At 43.3% G+C, this 23132-nt stretch overlaps 1 protein-coding gene across 1 annotated transcript in view; it reads right to left on the bottom strand.

Moving 5' to 3' along the window:
- LOC307107880 (NXPE family member 3-like) overlaps positions 1-11199 on the bottom strand; it is a 33083-nt gene extending 21884 nt beyond the window's left edge. The window contains exons 1-2 of the mRNA XM_079785426.1: positions 10850-11199; positions 283-1037 (exon numbers count right to left, since the gene is read on the bottom strand). Of these exons, the coding sequence (XP_079641552.1) occupies positions 283-1037; positions 10850-10909 (815 nt within the window). The 5' untranslated portion in view covers positions 10910-11199. The remainder of the gene's footprint in view (positions 1-282; positions 1038-10849) is intronic.
- Positions 11200-23132: the final 11933 nt, after the last annotated feature.

Raw genomic sequence — 23132 nt, 5'->3', positions numbered from 1 at the left:
GAACATCTTATCTCTTATCTTTCTGGAGAATTCCTATTTTTTTCTTTAAACCCCAGATCAATTGTAACCGTCCTTAAATGGATAGCCTGACCAGTTTCTTGAGGTACATATCTGTTTAGAAATGTCTGTCATATAATTGGTGCTCAACAAGCACCTGTTGGATGAGAGTATAAATAAATGAGTGGTAAACTGGGGAGGGTCATTGTGTCACAGGGACAATAGTTAGAAAGAAGGATGTGGCTTAGTGTTGGTACAAGCTTCCCTGCTCTTATGTTTTCTTACCCTGCCAGCAGGGCCTCATCATGTAGAGTAGTCACATTCAGGTAACTTCCACTTGAGTGCCCAACTAAAGAGTTGCAAGGCAGGGTAGAGGGCCGAGCACAGAACCAGAGTTCACCTGAATCCACATTTCTGTACTGGCAGGTAGGCCCTCTTGTTCCAATTGACAGAGGGTCAACATTGCAAATCACAGTCTCTTCAATTCCCGTGGGTCCCCGGAAATACCCTCTAAAATCAACAGTGGCTCTTTTCTCTCTCCAGATTCTTCGCAGAACCCCAACGGCCTCGCTGGAATGGATCAGCCGCACTTGCACCTGGGCCTGCCCAGCCCAAAGAAGGGGGAAGGACAGCAGGTATGTGCCATTCTCCAGATCCTGGACATCCCCAGGGACCCCTGCCTTCAAGTCAGGACCCAGCAGCTGTGCCCGAAACAGATCCCCGCCATGGGTCTTGGGCCTGCCTCGATGGTCTCTGGCAACAAGGATGGCCTCCAGGTAGCCTCCCAGGACATAGCTGGCCTGAGCAGGACCCCTCAGGTGGTAGGTGGAGTTCTGGGGGCTGGTGGAGGCCAATAGGTCCTTTTCTTCTCCTGGGCTTGAAGGCCAGTACAAAAGGTGGGTCAGGTTGCCAAACTCCTGGGAGACAGACTCCAAGTCGGAGGGAGATTCTGTGGGCTTGGGGGCAGATTTAGAGGCACAGCAAGGTGCTGGGGGACGAGGGATGGTGCTGTCAGGCCAGGGCAACTTGAAGTAGAAGATCTGTGGGTAGAGAAAGGAGAATCTATCAATGGTTTATGTTTTCTTCACTTTCTTTTAGGAAGGAGATTTCCACTCACCAAAACCAGTCCCCTCTGCCAGGAGTCCTATCCTGCCTGCACCAAGCTGTCTGTCACTCACTAGCCTAGTGTCTGAGTCATTATCAAGTTACTTAAAAGGAGCACCTCCTGTGAAGATGAAGTTGTATCTATGGATCTCAACTGTATCCTTATCTCAGCCTTATTCCCTCCACTTCCACCCTCGTCCCCATGCAACATGCACAGAGATACATGCAGGCCTACATCTAATTGTCATATCTCTTACTTACCTCCCTGAACCTGGCATTCTGGTTAAGTGTCCTCTTTTTTCTTTCTATTTCCTCTCTCTAACATCTCACCCCCACCATCTCCAAACTAGATTTCCAAGAGAGAATTGGAGGTGGGCAAGTCCATTTACTTGGTGCTGTTGAGGGTTAAACAAGCAGGAGGTTAAACCGTCTCTTAGGGAGCTCCCTCTCTAATTGGGCTCAGTGGACAAAAGAAGCAATTCGACCACAGAAACTATTGGAAAAGTAAGAAGCTGTAGAAAGGCAGAGACAGAGGTGATGGCTGGAACAAGAACTGATCTATGGCAGATTCTTTTCTAGGAAGATATGGTGTTTGCTATGACAGAGACTCTCCTCCAGGGGCCCAGAGCTCTCTGGTATCATATTCCAAGAAACACAAAGTCACAAATACAAACCAGGAAGAGCAGTAGAGGGAGGCCTTATTTTGTGTCGTAGATATGAGAGTGGGTCTATGTGCCTGACCTATCAGATACTTACCTATACCCACCAATTGTCCCTTCTATTCAAGCAGTGTGATTCAGAAAAGAAGCAACCCAGTGACACATCTCAAAGTCCATGGCAGCACATGGAGGGTGTGTTTGAGGCTGAAATCTCTGTTTTGATTGCTGGAGGAGAAAACACTCACAGGATTGGCTCCTCTCTGGGCTGGAGAGAAGCAGGGTTCAACATCATAGAATCTGGGCTCAGATCCAGTATTATGTGGTTTCTTGGGATGCTTAGCCCACCACAGGCCAGTGGTGTCTTGGAGGAAAGTATACCTGGTAAGGTGTCTGGTCCTGATGGGGCCTGTTTACAGACCCTCATCCTGGGCTGGGAGAATATCAGGGCAGCGCTAAACTGGCAGATCACAAGTCAGAATGGCTTCTTGTCCATCTTAACAAAGGGCAGAAACGTGCCAGGGAACACATCTCACATTCCCAGCAGCAGAGACTGTTTTGCCTCCTGTTGCTTGCAGCTTTGCCAGCACACAAAGGGTCCTGAAAATTTGAACTGGCCAAGGGTTCTGTTATAGCAAATTTGAACAGATTTGAGAAAGACCAAAAGTATCAGTTCAACATGAAAAGAATTATTAGTTGGGGGTGGTTACATGAAAATAATTATTAGCTGTTTTGTTATTCCTATGTCATATGCACATTACATATATTCTTTGACATGTGAAAAATATCCTATATAATAAAGAGGTAGTATGCAAATTGACCCTCACATCACAAGATGGCCACTCCTACGTAGTCAAAAGATGGCCGGCCCCATGTCGTCACCAGATGGCCACCCCCATGACATCACAAGATGGCTGCCACAATATGGCTGCCCCCATGTCATCACAAGATGCCACCACAAGATGGCCACCCCCACGTCATCACAAGATGGCTGGCAGGGGAGGGCAGTTGGGGGCAACCAGGCCTGCAGGGGAGGGCAGTTGTGGGGGGAACCAGGTCTGCACGGGAGGGCAGTTGGAGGTGATCGGGCTGGCAGGGGAGCAGTTAGGTGTCAATCAGGCCGGCAGGGGAGTGGTTAGGGGCAATCAGGCAGCCAGGCAGGCGAGTGGTTAGGAGCCAGCAGTCCTGGATTGTGAGAGGGATGTACAACTGCCGAGGGGTCCCAGATTGGAGAGGGTGCAGGCTGGGCTGAGGGACAAACAACGCCCCCCCCCCCCGCCCAGTGCACGATTTCATGCACCAGGTCTCTAGTTTCATAATAAAAACAAAAATTGTAAAAAATTCTCTGCTTAATTTCTCTTTAACCAAAAAGGAACTATAAAAATAAAAATACAATCTGTCTAGATAGAAATAAAAAGAGAAAACTTCAGGCGTAACACCTTTAAGGTGGCGAATAGGAAGCCCTGACTCCTCTTTCCCCCATGAATTCACAGATTCAGCAACAATTCAGTAACTGGAAGGCTTTTATACCAGGTGATCATGAAAATAGACGTACCAAAAGTGGTAAGGAGATTCAGGACACCTCTGCTATACTGCAATACGATCAGGAAGAGAACCCCAGCTCCCAGCTTCTATCAGCTCAGTGTCCCAACTTTTCTGTAAAGATCTTCAGTGAACTGGTTTCTGGCCTGCCAGTTTGCAATGCTGATGAGACCAGCACAATCTAGCTGCCTGAGAGAGAACAGGACTACTAGCTTAAGCTGGTAGTCACCATGGCTCCTCCCCCTGGCTCAGCATGGCTCTCTATGCTGGTGAAAGAAGCTAGTCACAGAAAGACAAATATTGCATGATTCCTTTTATATGAAGAATCTAAAATTGTAAAATTTATGGAACAGAAGAAAGGTGTTTGCCAGATGGCAGGGAGAGGAATAAATGGGGAGTTACTAGTTAACAAGCATAAAATTTTAGTTAAGCAAGATAAATAAACTCTACAGGTCTGTTGTACAACATTGTATCTAAAATACTGTGTTGTATACTTTAAAAATTGTTAAGCAGGCAGATCTCATGTTAAGAGATAATAAATCTTATAATAATGAAATAAAATTAAAAAGTATTTATTTTACTCAAAAGACACTATTAGAATGAAAAGCAGGCATGACACAGAGCTGGAGAAAATATCTGTACCATGCACAACAAATGAAGGAGCTTGTATCCAGAATCTCTAAAGAATTCCTAAAGATTAATAAGAAAAGACAAACAACCTAATTAAAATGGATAGAACATACTTTAACAGCATTTCACAATAGAGGAAATTCAATGACCAATAAATATATGAATAGGTGCTTAGCTGAATTAGTAAGAAAAGGATTGCAAACTAAAACCACAATGAAATACCTTTAGATATTCAAAGAAAGGTTACAACTAAAAGGCAATACCAATGTTAGTGAGGATGTGAAGCAACTGAATCTCTCATATGTGCTGGTGAGAACATAAATTGGGAAAATCACTTTGCAACACTGTCAGTATGTTCGAAAGGTTAATGTTTGCATATCTTAGGACCAAGCAATTTAGCTGGTTGGTATATACTCAACAGAAAGGCATATGTGCACCAGGCAATATTTAAAATAGTTCAAAATTGAACACAATCCAAATGGCCATCAATAGTAGAATGGGTAAGTAAATTGTCATATATTCATACACTAGAGTACTAACATAAAATTTAACAAATAATGGTTTTACACTACAACATGGATGACTCTCACAAAAACAATGGTGGCATTTGACCTCAGTTCTTGAGTTTGGCAAATAAAGAATTCAGAGCCAAGAACTCTAGTGCAAGAAGTTTATTTAGAAAGTCACAGAGGTAGAAGGAAGTGGGCTGCATGGACTCAGGAGACAAGTTACAGAAGCCAAAGGGCTATTGGAGCTTAGGAGCTAGAAAGTGAAGATACTGGTACATGCCTTGAGGAAATAAGGGGACAGGAGGAAGGTACCATCAGAGAGAGACAGAGTGCAAGTGCCCTGGGACCCTTGCCTTAAGGATTTTTATCTGTGTTCTAAAGACAGGGATTTTAGGGGAGGACTCAGGGAAGGATCACAATGCCCTGACCAAGACTATTCATCAGTTTTTAGTGGTGTCCTTTCAGGATTGGTTTCTACTGATGGGTCTGCACTATGATAGGAGGCCATTAGTCATTGCATCTGGTCCTGATGTCAAGCCATGGCATCGCTTCTTCCGGTTTTGCTGTTTTTCTGCGTTTGGAGCTGAAACACAACTGAGGCCTGGGTGTTATCTCTCGTTTGACCAAAACTCTGCCTTGATGGTCAACAGACCAGAGGCTTTGTTCCTAAGATTATTTGATGCTGATCAGAACCTCATGGTCCTGAGGGCTTAATGCTTAAGGAGGTGGTCATGCAAGAGAGAAGGCAGCAGGTGAGGCAGGGTGCTGGATGAGGCCAGTTTGAAATAGCAATCTGTTTCACTTTCCGCGTTCTACTTGCCAAGGAAGTTGCCTAGCTTCTTACTCTCCTGCCTTTAGAATGAAAGAAGGCACACATAAAAGAATACGTAGTATATGACTGCAGTTCTGTTTTTTATTTTATTTTATTTATTTTTTATTTTATTTTTTTAAAATATATTTTATTGATTTTTTACAGAGAGGAAAGGAGAGGGACAGAGAGCTAGAAACATCGACCAGCTGCCTCTTGCACACCCCCTACCGGGGATGTGCCCGCAACCAAGGTACATGCCCTTGACCGGAATCGAACCTGGGACCTTTCAGTCCGCAGACTGACACTCTATCCACTGAGCCAAACCGGTTTCGGCAGACTGACTGCAGTTCTATAAAATGCAAAATCAGGTAAAAATAAACTATAATGTTTATAGTTGGAAAGAAGAGAGGATGATAGTGATAGAGAAGAAGGCAAAAATGGAAGCTTCTGGGGTACTGGTAATTTTTATTTCTTGACTTGTGATGATTACACAGCTGTGTTATCTTTTATTTAATTGAGCACTTACGACTTATATATTTTCATGTATATTATAATTCAACTTTTTTAAAAAGTGGAAGGTTTTGGCTGCTGCACCAAGATGTCTCACTCTCTCACAATGAACATTTACTCTGGAAATGAAATCAACACTTCATTTGGATCTGATTTTTAATGTGGACGAAAAGGGGCCACTTACTAAACCTGACCAGATCGGGGAGGCCTGCATGGTGAGCCTTACAAACTGAAAGTAACCAGAGAGTGAGATGGTATAAGGACTTGGACCCAAGAGTGGAAAAATACTCAGTGACCAGAAGCCAGTAAGATGCGGTAGCCAGAAGGAATATCAGATCTGAATGTTACTACCCCACCACACTCTGCTCAAAGCAATTGCAGAATTTTGTCTCCCTTCTAAGAGCTTGCTTTTCCTGTCCTGACATGGAAAATTGCACAAACCTGCCTTTTCCCAAAAGCCTGTTGTTACTTTTTTCATGTAAGCCCACTTTGTCCCAGCTTATAAAAACAGCCAAGCAGACTCAGTCCCCAAGCCAATTCAGAAGACCTTCTTTTGTGCTGTCTTTTGTGCTCAAACATAAGCCTAATAAAAAAAATCTGTCTGGAAATTTCTCTGGAATTTCCTCTTGATTTCTATTTTGGGGAACTCAAGAACTCCAACACCGGTATCAATAGGATGATCTGAACATAAAAAGTCCTAACTAAAAGCAAGTCGTGGCAGGTGGTGATATCCTAGGCTTACAGTTTCCTTGACAAAGGTCAATCTTTACTTTAAGTAAGCCTGTCTATTGTCTTTTTTGTTTGTTTGTTTAAAGTATTACATATGTCTCCTTTTTCTCTGATTGAACCCCCGCTCCCACCCCTCAGGACAAGCCCCCAATGCCCCAGTGTCTGTGTCCAGTTGGTTATGCTAATATGCATGCAAGTCTATTGTCTTTTTGCATCTAAAATAACATACCCTTTGAGCCCTAGCCGGTTTGGCTCAGTGGATAGAGCATCGACCTGCAGACCCAAGGGTCCCAGGTTTGATTCCAGTCAAGGGCATGTACCTCAGTTGCAGGCTCCTCCCTGGCCTGGGGCCTGGTCAGGACATGTGAAGGAGGCAACCAGTTGATGTGTTTCTCTCACATCGATGTTTCTCTGTCTTTCCCTCTCTCTTCCACTCTCTCTAAAACCAATGGGAAGTGCTCGCTTCTGCAGCACATATACTAAAATTGGAACAATACAGAGAAGATTAGCATGGCCCCTGTGCAAGGATGACACGCAAATTTGTGAAGCGTTCCATATTTTTACGTACTCTGTTCACACCAATTGGTGCCTATGTTTTCTTATGAAGAAAAACCATAGCATTCCTTTTTTTTAAAATTTCTTTATTGATTAAGGTATTACATATTTGTCCTCATCCCCCCCATAGCATTTCTTATACACACTGCTATGCCAGCAGTTTGGCCTTCAACAAGAACATACTGAAATGAAGCACTGTGGCCCTGTTCTGGCAAAGCTGCGCCCACCACCTGACAATCAGGATGCCTAGTGGGCAGAATTTGGGTCCCTTGGACCCCGCCTCTGCTCCCATGTGGTCAAGGCCCGGGCTCAAGCTACTCTGCAGGCTCAACAGGTCAACAGGACCACTCTGACCATCACTCAGCCCCGACCCACGCTGACCCTTTCTCAGGCCCCTCAACCTGGCCCTCGGACCCCTGGCCTGCTGAAGGTCCCTGGCTCCATCGCACTGCCCATCCAGACACTGGAGTCAGCACGAGCTGCTGCTCCACCTCAGCCTTCCCCTCCTCCAACCAAGTTTATTGTAATGTCATCGTCCTCTAGTGCCTCATCCACCCAACAGGTCCTGTCCCTCAGCAGCTCTGCCCCTGGCTCAGGCTCCACCACCACCTCTCCTGTCACTACCACGGTCCCCAGTGTGCAGCCCATTGTCAAGCTGGTCTCCACTGCCACAGCTGCACCCCCCAGCACTGCCCCCTCTGGCCCCGGCAGTGTCCAGAAGTACATAGTGGTCTCTCTTCCCCCAACAGGGGATGGCAAAGGGGGCCCCACCTCCCACCCTTCCCCGGTCCCCCCCCAATCCTCAGCCCCTTCCCCACTTGGGGGCAGTGCCCTCTGTGGGGGAAAACAGGAAGCTGGAGATAGCCCCCCTCCAGCTCCAGGGACTCCAAAGGCTAATGGCTCCCAGCCCCCTGGATCTGGCTCGCCTCAGCCTGCCCCTTGATGCTGTCACACAACTGCCAATCTTCTCTTCCCAAGATTCTCTCTCTCTCTCTCTACACACACACACACACACACACACACACACACACACACACACACGGTGGAAGGAAGTAGTCATCTGCTTCCCTCACCTTAACTTTCTTTTTAGATATTATACAGCCAGCTCCTCATAATAAAAGTTTGATTTGTAAAATAAATACATAAGTAAATAAATAAATAATTAATTAATAAAAATAAAACCAATGGGAATATATCCTCAGGTGAGGATTAACGGGGGAAAAAAATTAAAATAACATACCCTTTGAATGTTTAAGCAACCCCCTTTTTCCAGACTCTCAGAGTACAACCTCATACCACTGAGGCCACAGAACCTCTCATTGTCGTTTTTATTTTAAAAAATATTTGTATATGTTTTTATTAATTTCAGAGAGAGGAAGAGAGATAGAAATGTTAGGTCAGAGGAATTCCAGAAGCCAATGCATGCAACCGATGGTGACGCAGATAACAGACTAGTGCACCAGACAGATGGCGACACAAACGCTGGTCCCTTCCTGGAACCCGTGACGGACCAGTGCTCCAGGCAAACGGTGGCGCAGATATTGGCTCCATTCCTGGAACCCCTGCCCGCGGAGGAAATTCCACCCCGCTCAGCTCATGGTCCTGCGCCCTCACTGAACACCTGGATAAAAAAAGTGCCTCAGCTCCCGCCCAATGCGACTTCTCTGGCCCTACCCTCAGGACCGGTGAACCTCGCCCGGGAGAGCAAGATTAAAAGTTCTTCCTTTTGACCAGCCTGGACTCTCTGCTTTGTTCCCTGCCCCTCGAACCTCACAAGAAACATCAACGATGAGAGAGAATCAGCGATTGGTTGCCTCTTGCTCACTACCCTCCTACAACTTAGGTATGTGCCCTGAATGGGAATCCAACTGTGACCTCCTGGTTCATGGGTCAATGCTCAACCACTGAGCAACACCCCTCATTGTTACCTTGTTCCCCGAATGCCATGTCTACATGCTGTAAGTGTTAATTGTTAACTGTGGGGCACGGCTACAGTGTTTGGACAGGTTCAAGACTTGGACTGATGAGAGGGCACAGTCCTCTCGTGGCCGCGTGCAAGTCCCAGCCTGGAGGGCAGAGCCCTCCCAGCACAATTATAGCCAACAGCTGTAGTTGTAAGCTTGACCCTATGGTCCGAACACGTGGCCCCACGTGCCTAAGTGATATAGGCTGCAAGTAAACAAAGCTTGATCAGGTGCATGTAATTGAGTAGGATCGAAACCCACGAGAATGTTGTCAACATCTTGACCACGCCCTTACTGTGCCTCGTGGCATCGGCTATAAAATAAAGACACAGCTTGTAGTCCGTGGCGCTTTCTCTCCATGAGGGAGCAGCGTCCCACCGAGACCCAGCTTTCATTCTCTTGTCTGTCTTTTCTAAGCCTTTCAGCCGCCCCAACTAAGGGCCACTGAACCTGGCTGAGCTGGCGCGGCACATAAGGCGCGCTGGGGCTGAGTATGTCATGGCCGTGCCAGCCCGCCACAGTTAACCATCCTGCACCCACCAATTTAAAAGAAGTATGTGTCTCTCCATTTTATTCTTTTTTTAAAAAAATAGTTTTTTTATTGATTTCACAGAGGGAGGAGGAGGGAGAGAGAGATAAAAACATCAATGAGAGAGAATCATTAATTGGTTGTGTCCTGAACAACCCCTACTGGGGATCGAGCCAGCAACCTGGGCATATGCCCTGACCAAGAATCGAACTGTGACCTTCTGATTCATAGGTTGATGCTCAACCACTGAGCTATGCCAGCTGAGCTCTGTTTTATTCTTTATTCAATCTCAGAGATTTCCCTGCTTTGATTTCCTCCACCTCCCTAATTTACCACCAATGAATTTCATGTAAATCCTACCCCCCTTTCATGTAACATCTCCTCCTTTGATTCTAATGTATAAAGTAAGCTATAAAATGGCCATTCTCTGGAGCATTTTCTCAATCCATTGAGATTTTGCTTCCTGGCAATTGTCAGTTTGGCTCAAATAAATTCAGAAAAATTCTCTACAGGGTTGGACGTTTCTTTTGTCAACAGTAAGAAATTAGGGTTTCCATGCCAAACCCCTCCATATTTTCAGAATGAAGACCAATTTGTGAACTTGCTGTGCTGAGGTTGAACCACTTTTAAGAGAAACCAGAAATTCATATTTTCATGTGAAATCTCATACTGTTTAAATATCAATAACCCATTCAATAACCAATTGTTTTAAGCCTGAGTTGAAACAGGCCAAACAAAATGCATTTATAGCTACATTAAGCCCCCAAACTCCAGTTATGATCTATGGACAAACAGGGAAATGCCTTCTCTTACAGGTATTCATAGCTTCTTGTCACAGCCAAGATTCTCCAAAACACCGCAGAGGTCACTCCAGCCAATTGCCCACTCTCCTTTTGGACAGGGATTTTTTTCTTGAATCCCTGACTTTTTCTGTGCTTAAAAAGCAGGACTGGACACCACAGACTTCTATCTCTTTCTCATACACGGTGACAGAAAGGGTTAGAGAGCTAAGAACAATGTGAATTGCTCCCCTTCCCCTCCATGGGGATTTCCCTGGAACAATCTCTTCTGGGTTTGTGTTTCTAACTCCTTAATAGACCCCAACACCCAACCGCTCACCCTTCTCCTAAGGGTGAGGTCTCACCTTGCAATTGCTGCCGCTGGAGTCACACTGGGGCAGAGGGAAGGAAACTGAGAGCTCCCTCAGTCCCCTCTCCCGGATTTCAGGCAGTAATCGATTCAAACTTGAGGTTGCACAAGGAGAGATCAAATGAGCCAGGGACAAGAGGTAGTGGAGCAAGGGGAGTACTCACCCAAGCCAGAAAGACCAACATCACAGTCAGAATCTTGCGTTGCCCCATGAATGAACCCATGGCAGTGTAGATTTTTCTCTGAAATAACCAGTAAGAACCATGGATCTAGGTGGAATGTAAAATAAAAATTTAATAGGTCTTGTTAAGTTACTGAGTAACTTCTTGTAACTTTCCAAGAGAGGTACATGCTCTGCCTGATACTATAAACTATTCCAGACCCTGTGTCTTTCAAAATCCACCTTTCTAAGTCCTAGGTTTCCCCCAGAATTTTGAGTCTCTTTTTCTGGACTTTGAAACAATTGCAGCCTCCAGTGAGCAGCTTCCAGTAAGATTCCATTCTGGGATGCCACGGGTGCCTCTGAGTCTTTGCACTAATGACCTCTTTCACAATTGGTTTAGATAATATTTCACCACACCCCCAAAAACAACAGTGAGAGAACATATGTTGTCATTCACTTGTAAATTTTCATAAAATATATTTGGTGTTAATTGTAGTTCTTCTATTGATATATCATATCTCCAGAAGCAGGGATGGGGAAACTTTTCTTCTGCCAAGGGCCATTTGGATATTTGTAACATCATTCGGGGGCCATACGAAATTATCAACTTAAAAATGAGCCTACTATAGTTGGTCAAACATTTAATTAACTCGCCCTTAGTGCCTTAGCAGGGCCAGACCAAATGGTTTCATGGGCCTATGTAGCTCGAGGTCCAGAGATTTCCACCCCTGCATAATAGGAGGACTTTAGCGTGGGGGAGGAGAGGGCATCTATCTATCTGAGAGTGTCAGCATGGGTTATTCCAGAGGGGGTGACGGAGAGGTGACTGAGGTCTGCCAGAGTCAGAGTGGATTTCAGCGTGTCGATGCCCACCGCCCTGAAATACATACTATGAAATAATATAAGGTTAAATAGAGAGCTGGAATATCAAATCTGAAGAGAAATACAAATATACCAAAACAATGATCAATGGGGGGTGAGAGTGGCCAGGGAGGGGCCAATGGGGGGGAGGGGAGGAGATATATGTAATACCTTAAACAATCCTATCTAATAAAAGAGTAATATGCAGATTGACCATATTACTTGAGATAAAAGTCATTAGTAAGTCACACAATATGGCTGCCCCCATGTGGTCAAAGATCCTGCCCCCATGTGGACACAAGATGGCAACCACAAGATGGCCAGCAGGGGAGGGCAGTTGGGAGGCACCAGGCCTGCAAGGGAGGGCAGTTGAGAGGGACCCAGGCCTGCAAGGGAGGGCAGTTGGAGGCGATCAACCCTGCATGGGAGGGCAGTTAGGGGTGACCAGGCCGGCAGAGGAGGGAAGTTGGGGGCAAACAGGCTGGCAGGGGAGAAGTTAGGCATCAATCAGGCTGGCAGCGGAGTGGTTAGGGGTTGATCAGGCTGGCAGGCAGAAGCGGTTAGGGGCAATCAGGAAGGCAGGCAGGCAAGCAGTTGGGAGCCATCAGTCCTGGATTGTGAGAGTGATGTCCGACTGCCCGTTTAGGCCCGATCCCAGTGGGATCGGGCCTAAACGGGCAGTCGGACATCCCTTGAGGGGTCCCAGATTGGAGAGGGTGGAGGCTGGGCTGAGGGACACCCCCCCCCTCCGTGCACGAATTTCGTGCACCGGGCCTCTAGTAAAAAATAAAACAACAACAATGGTCAACATTTGAACTTCAAATTAGATTCTAAGACTGAATCAGCTGGAGTAAAAAGGGACAGTACAAACCATACCAGAATTTCCTAACCTCCAGTCACGCCCTAGGAATTTCATATGATTCCTAGGGCGTAACTGGAGGTTAGGAAATTCTGGTATGGTTTGTACTGTCCCTTTCCTGTCTACACTATTTTTTACTTAACATGTTTCTTTAAACTTATTCATTATAAAAATTCAGACATTCATTTTGAAGAGAGAAGCAATAATACCTACAAAAGATAGGTGTGGGCCCTTGTTGGAAGCCGCCCATTGTCTTCACTAGCAGAGAGGTGTGGACAGGGAACCTGGAAGGCTGGTCAACCTTGAAGCTCTGAAAGGTCAGAGCCAACCACCCACTGCCTAGTTGAGACAATGGTAGCTGAAGCAACTTCTACCTTCTAGTTTTATGTAAATCCTTGCTGATTGGCTATTATTGGAATTGCCTGCCTAAAGGCTATAGGTGTATCCCATAGTCTTAATAAAAGGGATCGCTAGGCCGGAGCAAGGTGAAGTCCTTCCCCTTGAGTTGGGCTCCTGCCTGGCCCCCAATACTTCCAAATTAATATTTTCTAGTCTCTTTCATTTGTGTGCGGCCTCCTCCAGAGCCTGAACCCTGAACTTGAACCCTGAGCCACGCGGGACGTGGAAAGGGGTTCACTACAAACTGGAACCCAAACGTGGGACACTACAGGCCCTGGCCAGTGTGGCCCAGTGGGTTGGAGTGTTGTCCCATACACCAAAAGGTGCAAGAGGCAACAGAATGATGTTTCTCACATCGATGTTTCTCTCTCTCTCTCTCTCTCTCTCTCTCTCTCTCTCTCTCTCTCTCTCTCTCTCTCTTCCTCTCTCTAAAATCAATTTTTTAAAAAGTAAAGGTGTGTGTATCTATGCTATTTATGAAAATTTCAAATCACAGAGGAGTATAAGGAAATAACAACAAAACTCCCACCACCCAGCCCTATCACATTGTAGCACTTTGATTTTGAGTAATGTTGAGGCAATATGACCCCAGTTTAGCCATGTGTTCTTAGTTTGCAAGTTTCTTTTTTTTTCTCAACCTCTTTATTTTACAAATGAAGATATGAGGCCCAGAAAGGTTATGACCTCTTCAAAAACACACAGCTAGCTGAAATGTTGCAGAGCTTACAAACAGATCAAAAGTTTCCTGATACCCCATTTTCTTTCAACTTTCCCTCTCATGTTTTAATTATTTTTCTGTTCTTTGTGTCCTATTAATTCCTTTTTTTTGGTAAGTTTCTTTTTTTAAAAAAAAATTTGTGTCAGTTTCAGATGTACAGTGTGGTGTTTAGACAATCTTATATTTTACAATGTTCCTCCCAATATTTCCAGTACCCACCTGGCACTGTACATATTTATTACAATATTATTGACTATATTTCCTATCCAGGTGACTGTTTTATAACTACCAATTTGTACTTCTAAAACCCTTCATCTTTTCATCCCCAGACCTCTCCCATTTGGCAACCATCAGTCTGTTCTTTGTATCTATGAGTCTGTTTCTATTTTGTTTGTTCATTTATTTTGTTCTCTAGATTCTAGATATATGATAAGTGGAATTATATGGTATTTGTCTTTCTCTAATTGATTTATTTCACTTACCATAATACTTTCTAGGTCTATCTTTGTTGTTGCAAATAGTAAGATTTCATTCTTTTTATGATATTTTAATAAAATATTGTCTCCTGCTACTTTCCTAAATTCATTTATTAATTCTAATAGTTTGTGTGTGTGTGTGTGTGTGTGTGTGTGTGTGTGTGTGTGTGTGTGATCTTTAGGGTTCTCTATATACTGTATCATGTCATCTGAAAATAATGTAGCCTCCATGTCTTTGTTATTTAGCCTCCATGTCTTTGTGTGTTTTCAGTTTGCTTATTCCTTTTCAATTTGGATGCCTTTTATTTCTTTGTGTGTTTTCAGTTTACTTCTTCCTTTTCAATTTGGATGCCTTTTATTTCTTCTTCTTGCCTGATTGCTGTGGCTAGGATTTCTGTACTATGTTGAATAAAAGTGATGAAAGTGGACATCCCAGTCTTATTCCTGATTTTAAGGGAAACACCTTTAGTTTTTCTCTCCATTGACTATGATGTTAACTCGGGGTTTGTCATATATGGCCTTTATTATGTTGAGGTATGTTCCCTCTATTCCCATTTTGCTGAGAGTTTTATCATAAATGGGTGCTGGATTTTTTGTACCTATTGATATGATCATATGATTGTTATCCTAAACTTTGTTTATGTGGTGTATCATGTTAATTGATTTGCAGATATTGTACCAACCTTACATCCCAGGAATAAATCCCACTTAATCACAGTGTATGATCTTTTTAATGTACTGCTGAATTCAGCTTGCTAATATTTTATTGAGGATGTTTGTATCTATATTAATCAGAATGTACTTTCTTTTTTTATTATTTATTTATTTATTTTAATATATTTTATTGATTTTTTACAGAGAGGAAGAGAGAGGGATAGAGAGTTAGAAACATCGATAATAGAGAAACATCAATCAGCTGCCTCCTACACAACCCCCACTGGGGATGTGCCCGCAACCAAGGTACATGCCCTTGACCAGAATCGAACCTGGGACCTTTCAGTCCGCAGGCCGACGCTCTATCCACTGAGCCAAACCGGTTTCGGCTATACTTTCTTTTTTTAAAAAAATATTTTTTAATTTATTTCAGAGAGGAAGAGAAAGGGAGTGAGAGATAGAAGCATCAATGTTGAGAGAAAATCACTGATTAGCTGCCTCCTGCACACCCCACACTGGGGATGGAGTCTGCAACCTGGGCATGTGCCCTGACCAGGAATTGAACCGTGACCTTCTGATTCATAGGTCAACACTAAACCACTGAGCACACTGGCAGGGCAGAATTTACTTTCTTTGTAGTGATTTATCTGGTTTTGGAATTAGGATAATGCTGGCCTCGTAAAATGAGCTTGGGAGTCTTCCCTCCTCTTGAATTTTTTGGAATAGTTTGAGAAGGATAGGTATTAAGTCTTCTTTGAGTGTTTGGTAAAATTCACCTGTGAAGCCATCTGGTCCAGACTTTTGCTTGTTGGGAGCTTTTTATTATTATTATTTCAATTTTGTTGGTTATAATTGTTCTGTTCAGATTTTCTGTTTCTTCTTGGTTCAGTTTGGAAAGATAGTGTATTTCTAGGAATTTATTCATTTCTTTCAGATTGTCCAACTTACTGACATATAGTTGTTCATAATATTTTTTCATAATCTTTTTTATTTCTATAGTGTCAGTTATTCTCTTTCATTTCTGATTTTATTTATTTGGATCCTCTCTCTCTCTCTCTCTCTCTCTCTCTCTCTCTCTCTCTCTGGATGAGTCTGGTTTAGGTTTATCAATCCTTTTCACCTTTTGAAAGAACCAGCTCTTGGTTTCATTGATCTTTTGTATATTTTAGACTCTATTTTATTTATTTCCACTCTTATCTTCATTATTGTCTTACTTCTACTCACTTTGGGTTTTGTTTGTTGTTCTTTTTCTAGTGCCTTTATGTGTAAGGTAAGATTGTTTACATTATATTTTTCTTCTTTCCTCGTGTAAGCCTGTATTGTTATGAGTTTTCCTCTTGGGACTGCTTTCACTGTGTCCCATAGATTTGGGGTTGTTGTGTTTTCATTTTCATTTGTCTCAAGGTATCTTTGATTTTTTTTTCTTGATTTTATTGTTAACTCATTCATTGTTTTGTAGCCTCCATGTCTTTGTTATTTAGCCTCCATGTCTTTGTGTGTTTTCAGTTTTTTCTTATAATTGATTTCTAGTTTCATACCATTGTGGCCACAAAAGATGCTTGATATGATTTCAACCTTATTAAATTTATTGAGACTTGTTTTGTGCCCTAACATGTGGTCTATCCTAGAAAATATTCCATGTCCACTTGAAAAGAATGTATATCCTACTGCTTTGGGGTAAAATGCTCTGAAAAAATATCAATTAAATCCATCTGGTCTAATGTGTCATTTAAGGCCACTGTTTCCTTGTTGATTTTCTGTCTGGAAGATATATCCAGTAATGTCAAGGATAATTAAAATCTCCTACTATGACTGAATTATTGCTGATCTCTCCCTTTATGTCCATCAAGATTTGCTTAATATATTTATGTGCTCCTATGTAGGGTGCATAAATGTTTACAAGGATTATATCCTCTTGTTAGATTGATCCCTTTATAATTATGTAATGTCCTTCATTGTCTCTTATTATAGCTTTTGTTCTAGTCTATTTTATGTGATAGAAATATTGCTACTCCAGATTTTTTTCATTTCTGTTTGCATAAAATATATTTTTCCGTCTCTTTGCTTTCAGTCTGTATATGTCTTTCGTTCTGAGGTGGATCAATTGTAGACAACATATATATGAGTTTCCCTCTTAGGACTGCTTTCACTGTGTCCCATAGATTTGGGGTTGTTGTGTTTTCTTATTCATTCAGATACCCTATGTCTTTTTTTTAGAATGAAAAGTATAATTTTATTTAGATGTTGCTTGTACATAATCTATAATAAGATATACAAACAGATAAAAATTGCATAACAAGAGGTTTTTTAATACCACTTTAAATTCTGTTTATAACAGCATTGGTAATACTGCAGGATGACAGATATAGTACTATGGTTTAGAGAGAAAAAAAGTACTTGCTACTCTGGCTGATACATTTCCACTAGTCTTTAGTGGATTAAAAGTGGCTAGGATTCACAAGTTAGCCATTTGGTGCTCAGAAAAGATTTTGATATTCTAAAAACTGAAATGAAAAGGTTAATTCCTTAACAATATACTTTTACTAAAAAAATATAAGTATACCAATATTATGATTTAGTTTGGGGCTATCAATAGAAAATCAACCATATCATGTTTGTGTTGCTAATGTGTGATACTGAGTGGTCTGGTCCTCTTACCTCCTCTGTCTAATTTATATGAGAAAAAAATTTATAAAAAAATTAAACTAAGATCTTAACAGTGGTCTTAAAATATTCAGTAAATAATGTTTTAAACAGATGTGCTGTCATCAGCCTTTATTGTTCCATTTATGGAGTACAGGTAGAATAGATTTAGCATAATTCTTAAAGGCCCTAGGAATTTTGGAATAATAAATGAGCACTGGCTTCAACTTAAAGTCACCAGCTGCATTAGCCCATAACAAGAAAGCCATTCTGTCCTTGGAAGTTCTAAAGCCAGGCATTGACTTCTCTCTAGCTATGAAAATCAGCATCTTCTTCTAATACAGTGATTCTCAACCTTTCTAATGCCGCGACCCTTTAATACAGTTCTTCATGTTGTGGTGACCCAGGTTGAGAACCGCTATCAGGGTCACCTAAGACCATCGGAAAACACAAATATTTACATTACGATTCATAACAATAGCAAAATTACAGTTATGAAGCAGCAACGAAAATAATTTTATGGTTGGGGGTCACCACAACATGAGGAACTGTATTAAAGGGTCGCGGCATTAGAAAGGCTGAGAACCACTGTTCTAATACAAGACCTTCATCTACATTAAAAATCTGTATTTTGGTGTAGTCAACTTCATTAATTATCTTAGCAAGATCTGAATAACTTGCTGCAGCTTCTACCTCAACACTTGCTGCTTCACCTTGTACTTTTATATTATGGAAACAGCTTCTTTCCTTAAACCTCATGAACCAACTTCTGCTAGTGTTGAGAAATGTTCCTTCTACAGCTTCCTCAACTCTCTCAGCCTTCATAGAATTGAAGAGAGTTAGGGACTTGCTCTGGATATGCTTTGGCTTAAGACCGTGGTCGGCAAACTGTGGCTTGCGAGCCACATGCAGCTCTTTGGCCCCTTGAGTGTGGCTCTTCCACAAAATATCACAGCCTGGGCGAGTCTATTTTGAAGAAGTGGCGTTAGAAGAAGTTTAAGTTTTAAAAATTTGGCTCTCGCCGAAACCGGTTTGGCTCAGTGGATAGAGTGTTGGCCTGCGAACTGGGGGGTCCCGGGTTCAATTCCGGTAAGGGGCATGTACATTGGTTGCGGGAGGCAGCTGATCAATGTTTCTCTCTCATCGATGTTTCTAGCTCTCTATCCCTCTCCCTTCCTCTCTGTAAAAAAATCAATAAAATATATTTTAAAAAAATTTGGCTCTCAAAAGAAATTTCAATCGTTGTACTGTTGATATTTGGCTCTGTTGACTAATGAGTTTGCCGACCACTGGCTTAAGGGAATGCTGTAGCTGGTTGAATCTTCTATTCAGGCCACTAAAACTTTCTCCATATCAGCAATAGGCTGTTTTAGTTTCTTATCATTCATGTGCTCACTGGAGTAGCACTTTTAATTTTCTTCAAAAACTTTTCCTTCCCCTTCACAAATTGGCTGTTTGGTGGATGAAGCTTAGCTTTTGGCCTATCTTAACTTTTGAGAAGCTTAATCATTTCTAGCTTTTTATTTATAAGTCTTCCTTTCACTTAAATACTTAGAGACCATTGTAGAGCTATTAACTGGCCTAATTTCAATATTATTGTGTCTCAGGGAATAGGGAGTCCTGAGGATAAAGAGATGGGGAAATGGCTAGTTAATGGAGCAGGTATATATACATTTATCGATTAAGTTCACCATCTTATATGGTTACGGTTTATGAATTCATGCACCAGTGGGGTCCCTCGGCCTGGCTTGCGGGATTGGGCCAAAACTGGCTCTCCAACATCCTCTGAGGGGTCCCAGATTGCGAGAGGGTGCAGGCCAGGCCGAGGGACCCCACCAGTGCATGATCAGGGCCGGGGAGCAATGCAGGAGGTTGGCCAGCCAGGGAGGACCTGCAGGAGGGCTCCAGGGCATGTCTGGCCCCTCTCGCTCAGTCCCCATCGGCCAACCCCAGCAGCAAACTAATCTACCAGTTGGAATGTCTATCCCCTAGTGGTCAGTGAATGTCATAGCGAGCAGTTGAGCTGCCTTAGCATGTCATTAGCATATTACATTTTGATTGGTTGAATGGATGACCGGATGACTGTATACTTAGCATATTAGGTTTTTATTATATAGGACAATAGAGATCACTGATCACAGATCACCATATCATCTATCTATATAAAAGCTTAAGCAACTGTCGCAACTGAACGGACAACTGAACGGACAACCGAACAGGCTGCACGGGGCGACCAGGCTGGCAGGGGGGTTAGGGAGGGGCGACCAAATGACCAAGCAGCAGGCTGCGTGGGGCAACCCGGCCGGTGAGGGACAACCAAACAACCGAACAGCAGGCTGCATGAGGCGACCAGGCCGGCAGGGGGGGCAGTGAGGGGCGATCAGGCAGGCAGGCAGGTGAGCAGTTAGAAGCCAGTGGTCCAGGATTGTGAGAGGGATGTCCGACCGCCGGTTTAGGCCTAAACCGGCGGTCGGACATCCCCCAAGGGGTTGCGGATTGGAGAGTGTGCAGGCTGGGCTGAGGGGACCCTCCCCTTCCCATGCACAAATTTCGTGCACCGGGCCTCTAGTCTATAATAATAAAAGCATATTATGCTAATTAGACCAGATGTCCTTCCAGGCGACCTTCTGGATGAAGCCGGGGCTCTGAGAGAAGCCTGGGTCCTGGGTGCCTGCCGGTGGCTGGAGGGAAGCCCGGGTCCTGGGTGTCAGAGAGGGAAGCCGGTGCCAGCAGCCAGGGGAAGGAAGGCCTACTCTCGCATGAATTTCGTGCATCGGGCCTCCAGTATATAATAATAATGAAAATATTTGAAATATTACAAGAATTACAAAATATGAAAGAGAAAAAATGAAGTGAGCAAATGGTGTTGGAAAAATGGTACTGATAGACTTGATCAATGCAGGGTTGCCACTAAACTTGAATTTGCAAAAAAAATGCAATATCTGCAAAGTACATTAAAGTGAAGCACAATGAAACTAATAAAAATTATACTAAAATACATATAGGGGAAACACTGGGGACAATTTATAATAACCTTACAATATACTACTTTAAAATGTAGAATTCATAAATATAAAATTATATTAATTATTTTCTTCATTTATTCTGGTAAATACTTTTTGAAAATAAAAACTGAAAATCCAAAATATTAACTTTTTCTTTTTTATGTAATACCTAATTAGAAAAAGCCTAGATTTAAAATTTAGAATTAAATTTTGAGAAAAATACTGCGAAAATATTCTAAATAGAATTTTAGTTCTTTACCATTCTTTTAAAGGTTACATAACACATTAGAGCAAACGTTTTTCTCAATAGTCATAAAACCAAGTTGAAAACAACTTTTTGATTAAACTATAGGAAGACAACTAATAACTGAGGAAGGAGAGTAAGAATCTAGGAAAATTCCTAGGTGAGTGAAATCAGAAAATGGAGATAAAATAATTAAATAAGGCCAAACAATCAGCTAGTTAATCATAAGACCTCATCGTCCTTAGCAAAAAAAAACACTTGAGAGCAAATAGTTTATACCTCTCCTCCTTAAGTACGGAATAAATAGCTAAATTGCCCTAGTCAAGGAGATAGATAACAGAGACCCAATTAATGCCATTTGTGCCAGCAAAACCCAAGGACAGATGAGGTCAGGGGAACAAATAACAATAAAAAACAAAAACAATTAGAGCCAGACATACCCCAGATGGCAAAGCAGTAAAGCTGACCAAAGAATAATCCCAAACTCCCCAGTACACTCATTTTGATGCATCAGCATATTAAAGAGCTCACCTGGAAAGCTGATGAATATTCTGCTGAAACTCTCCCCTGCGACCTCCCCGAAGATCCTCCCACCTTCCACACCCTCCCCACCACCCGCTGCCCTGCATAAGAGAGATAAAAACCCTCCAGGCAAAGGATGCCAGTGCTGGATCTCTCTCTGGAGCTTGCCCATGCCTTTCTTTCCTCTCAGGCATGCATCTTTACTCTTCTCTCCTAAATTCTAAGGGTCCCCATAAGACTTCCAACCAGGGGAACAATGGGCAGCAGCAGCTTGTCCTGGACTAATCCCCTGAACCTGTCTCCAAGGTCCCTTTTCTCTAACTTTTCAGTGAGCTGACAGCAGCTCAGTGTGGCCCACTTCTTCCTTATAACATTTCTAGAGAGCCAAAGTAGAGCACTGCCTAGGCTCGCTCCTGTTGCTTCTTCTATCCTAACCCTTTCAGTTAGTTAAAAGCAGCCCTGCCTTGGCTCATACGTCTGTCACTGTGTCTCTTACTTCTCAGTGAGTCCATGCAGCCCAGTGTGGCCCACTTCTTTCCTATAGTGTGCCTTGATAGATCCTCCCTTCCCTCAACTGATGGATGAAGTATGACGTAACCTGCACCTGTGGCCTGGACGTAAACATGAGGAGTAACATGAGAGTGTGTGTGCACATACGTTGCTACTCTCCTACTCTTTACATACGTAACCTCTGTATGTAAAATAGAGGTTAAGTCAAAACCAGGTTACGTCAAATCCTCCGGGTCTGGCCTCAGCCAGTCCAGCATGGCCGCCCTCTGGATCCAGTTTGGAGCTCCCAGACCTCCTGGGACTGGCCACCGAAGAAGCTGCCCAGGCCCTGACAGGGCCCCACAGACTTACATCACCAGGACAGAGCCTCGGGGAACGACTGTGGTGGCAGGTAAGCCGATCTCCTTTTTAATTGACGCTGGGGCCACTTATTCCGCCCTCTCTGAATTCCCTGGGACCCTTGTCCACTCCTGTCTCTATTATGGGGGTTGATGGATTAGTCTCACAGCCATTAGCCACCTCACATCTACACTGCATCTTACTAAATTCCCCCATTCACTCTTTTCTCATTCTACCTCGGTGCCCGGCCAGGACTACCATGCATCCCCTCATAAAACCCAGTTGTCCCAAACCACGGTCACCTACCTCAGTTTCACTCTCTCAACCCACATGACCGAGCCATTCCTGGGACTGTAAACACCTTATCTCCTTATCTCCTCTATGATCTTTATCTCTAGGAAAAATGCAATGGTTTAGAATTCAAGCGGCTAGATGCCTGGAAACAGGCTTCAGGGCCTACTCCCTCCTTCCCCTGCCTTTTCTCCAGCCTCATCTTCCACTGCTCCTTTCCTTCCCTTTCTCTTTCCCCTTGGATAACAGCCCATTCTAATATTCATTCCCACTTTCACTGCAACACAATCTCAATCACTCATCTGTCACCCCTGATTGGTAGCGCCATGGTGACTACCCTCTCAGCTTGGAGTGTGGAACTAGAAAAAGGAATCTCATACCCTTTAGTCCACCTCTTCTCCTTACACCTATCAGCTTGTCTCCACGATCAGGGATTTTTCTTCCTCTGTGGGGAAAACACATACATCTGTCTCCCCATCAGCTGGACAGGAACCTGTACTCTCATCTATCTCTCACCCAATGTAGATGTAGCCCCCAATGATCAGTCTTTACCTGTCCTCATAACCCATCATATCTGACACAAAAGAGGAGTCCAGATCATCCCTCTCCTCCTAACCCTCGGCATCACAGCAAAGGTTGGAACTGCCATAGGGAGCTTAACCACGGCTCTATCATACTTTGAAACCCTGTCTCAGGACCTACAAGAAACATGTGGATGCCCAGCAAGGGGCAAAACTGGGAAAACAAGAACCTCACCCCCAGG

Source organism: Cnephaeus nilssonii, assembly GCF_951640355.1.
Source record: "Cnephaeus nilssonii genome assembly, chromosome: 2".
Classification (NCBI taxonomy): domain Eukaryota; kingdom Metazoa; phylum Chordata; class Mammalia; order Chiroptera; family Vespertilionidae; genus Cnephaeus; species Cnephaeus nilssonii.
This window is presented reverse-complemented; position numbering and strand designations above follow the sequence as displayed.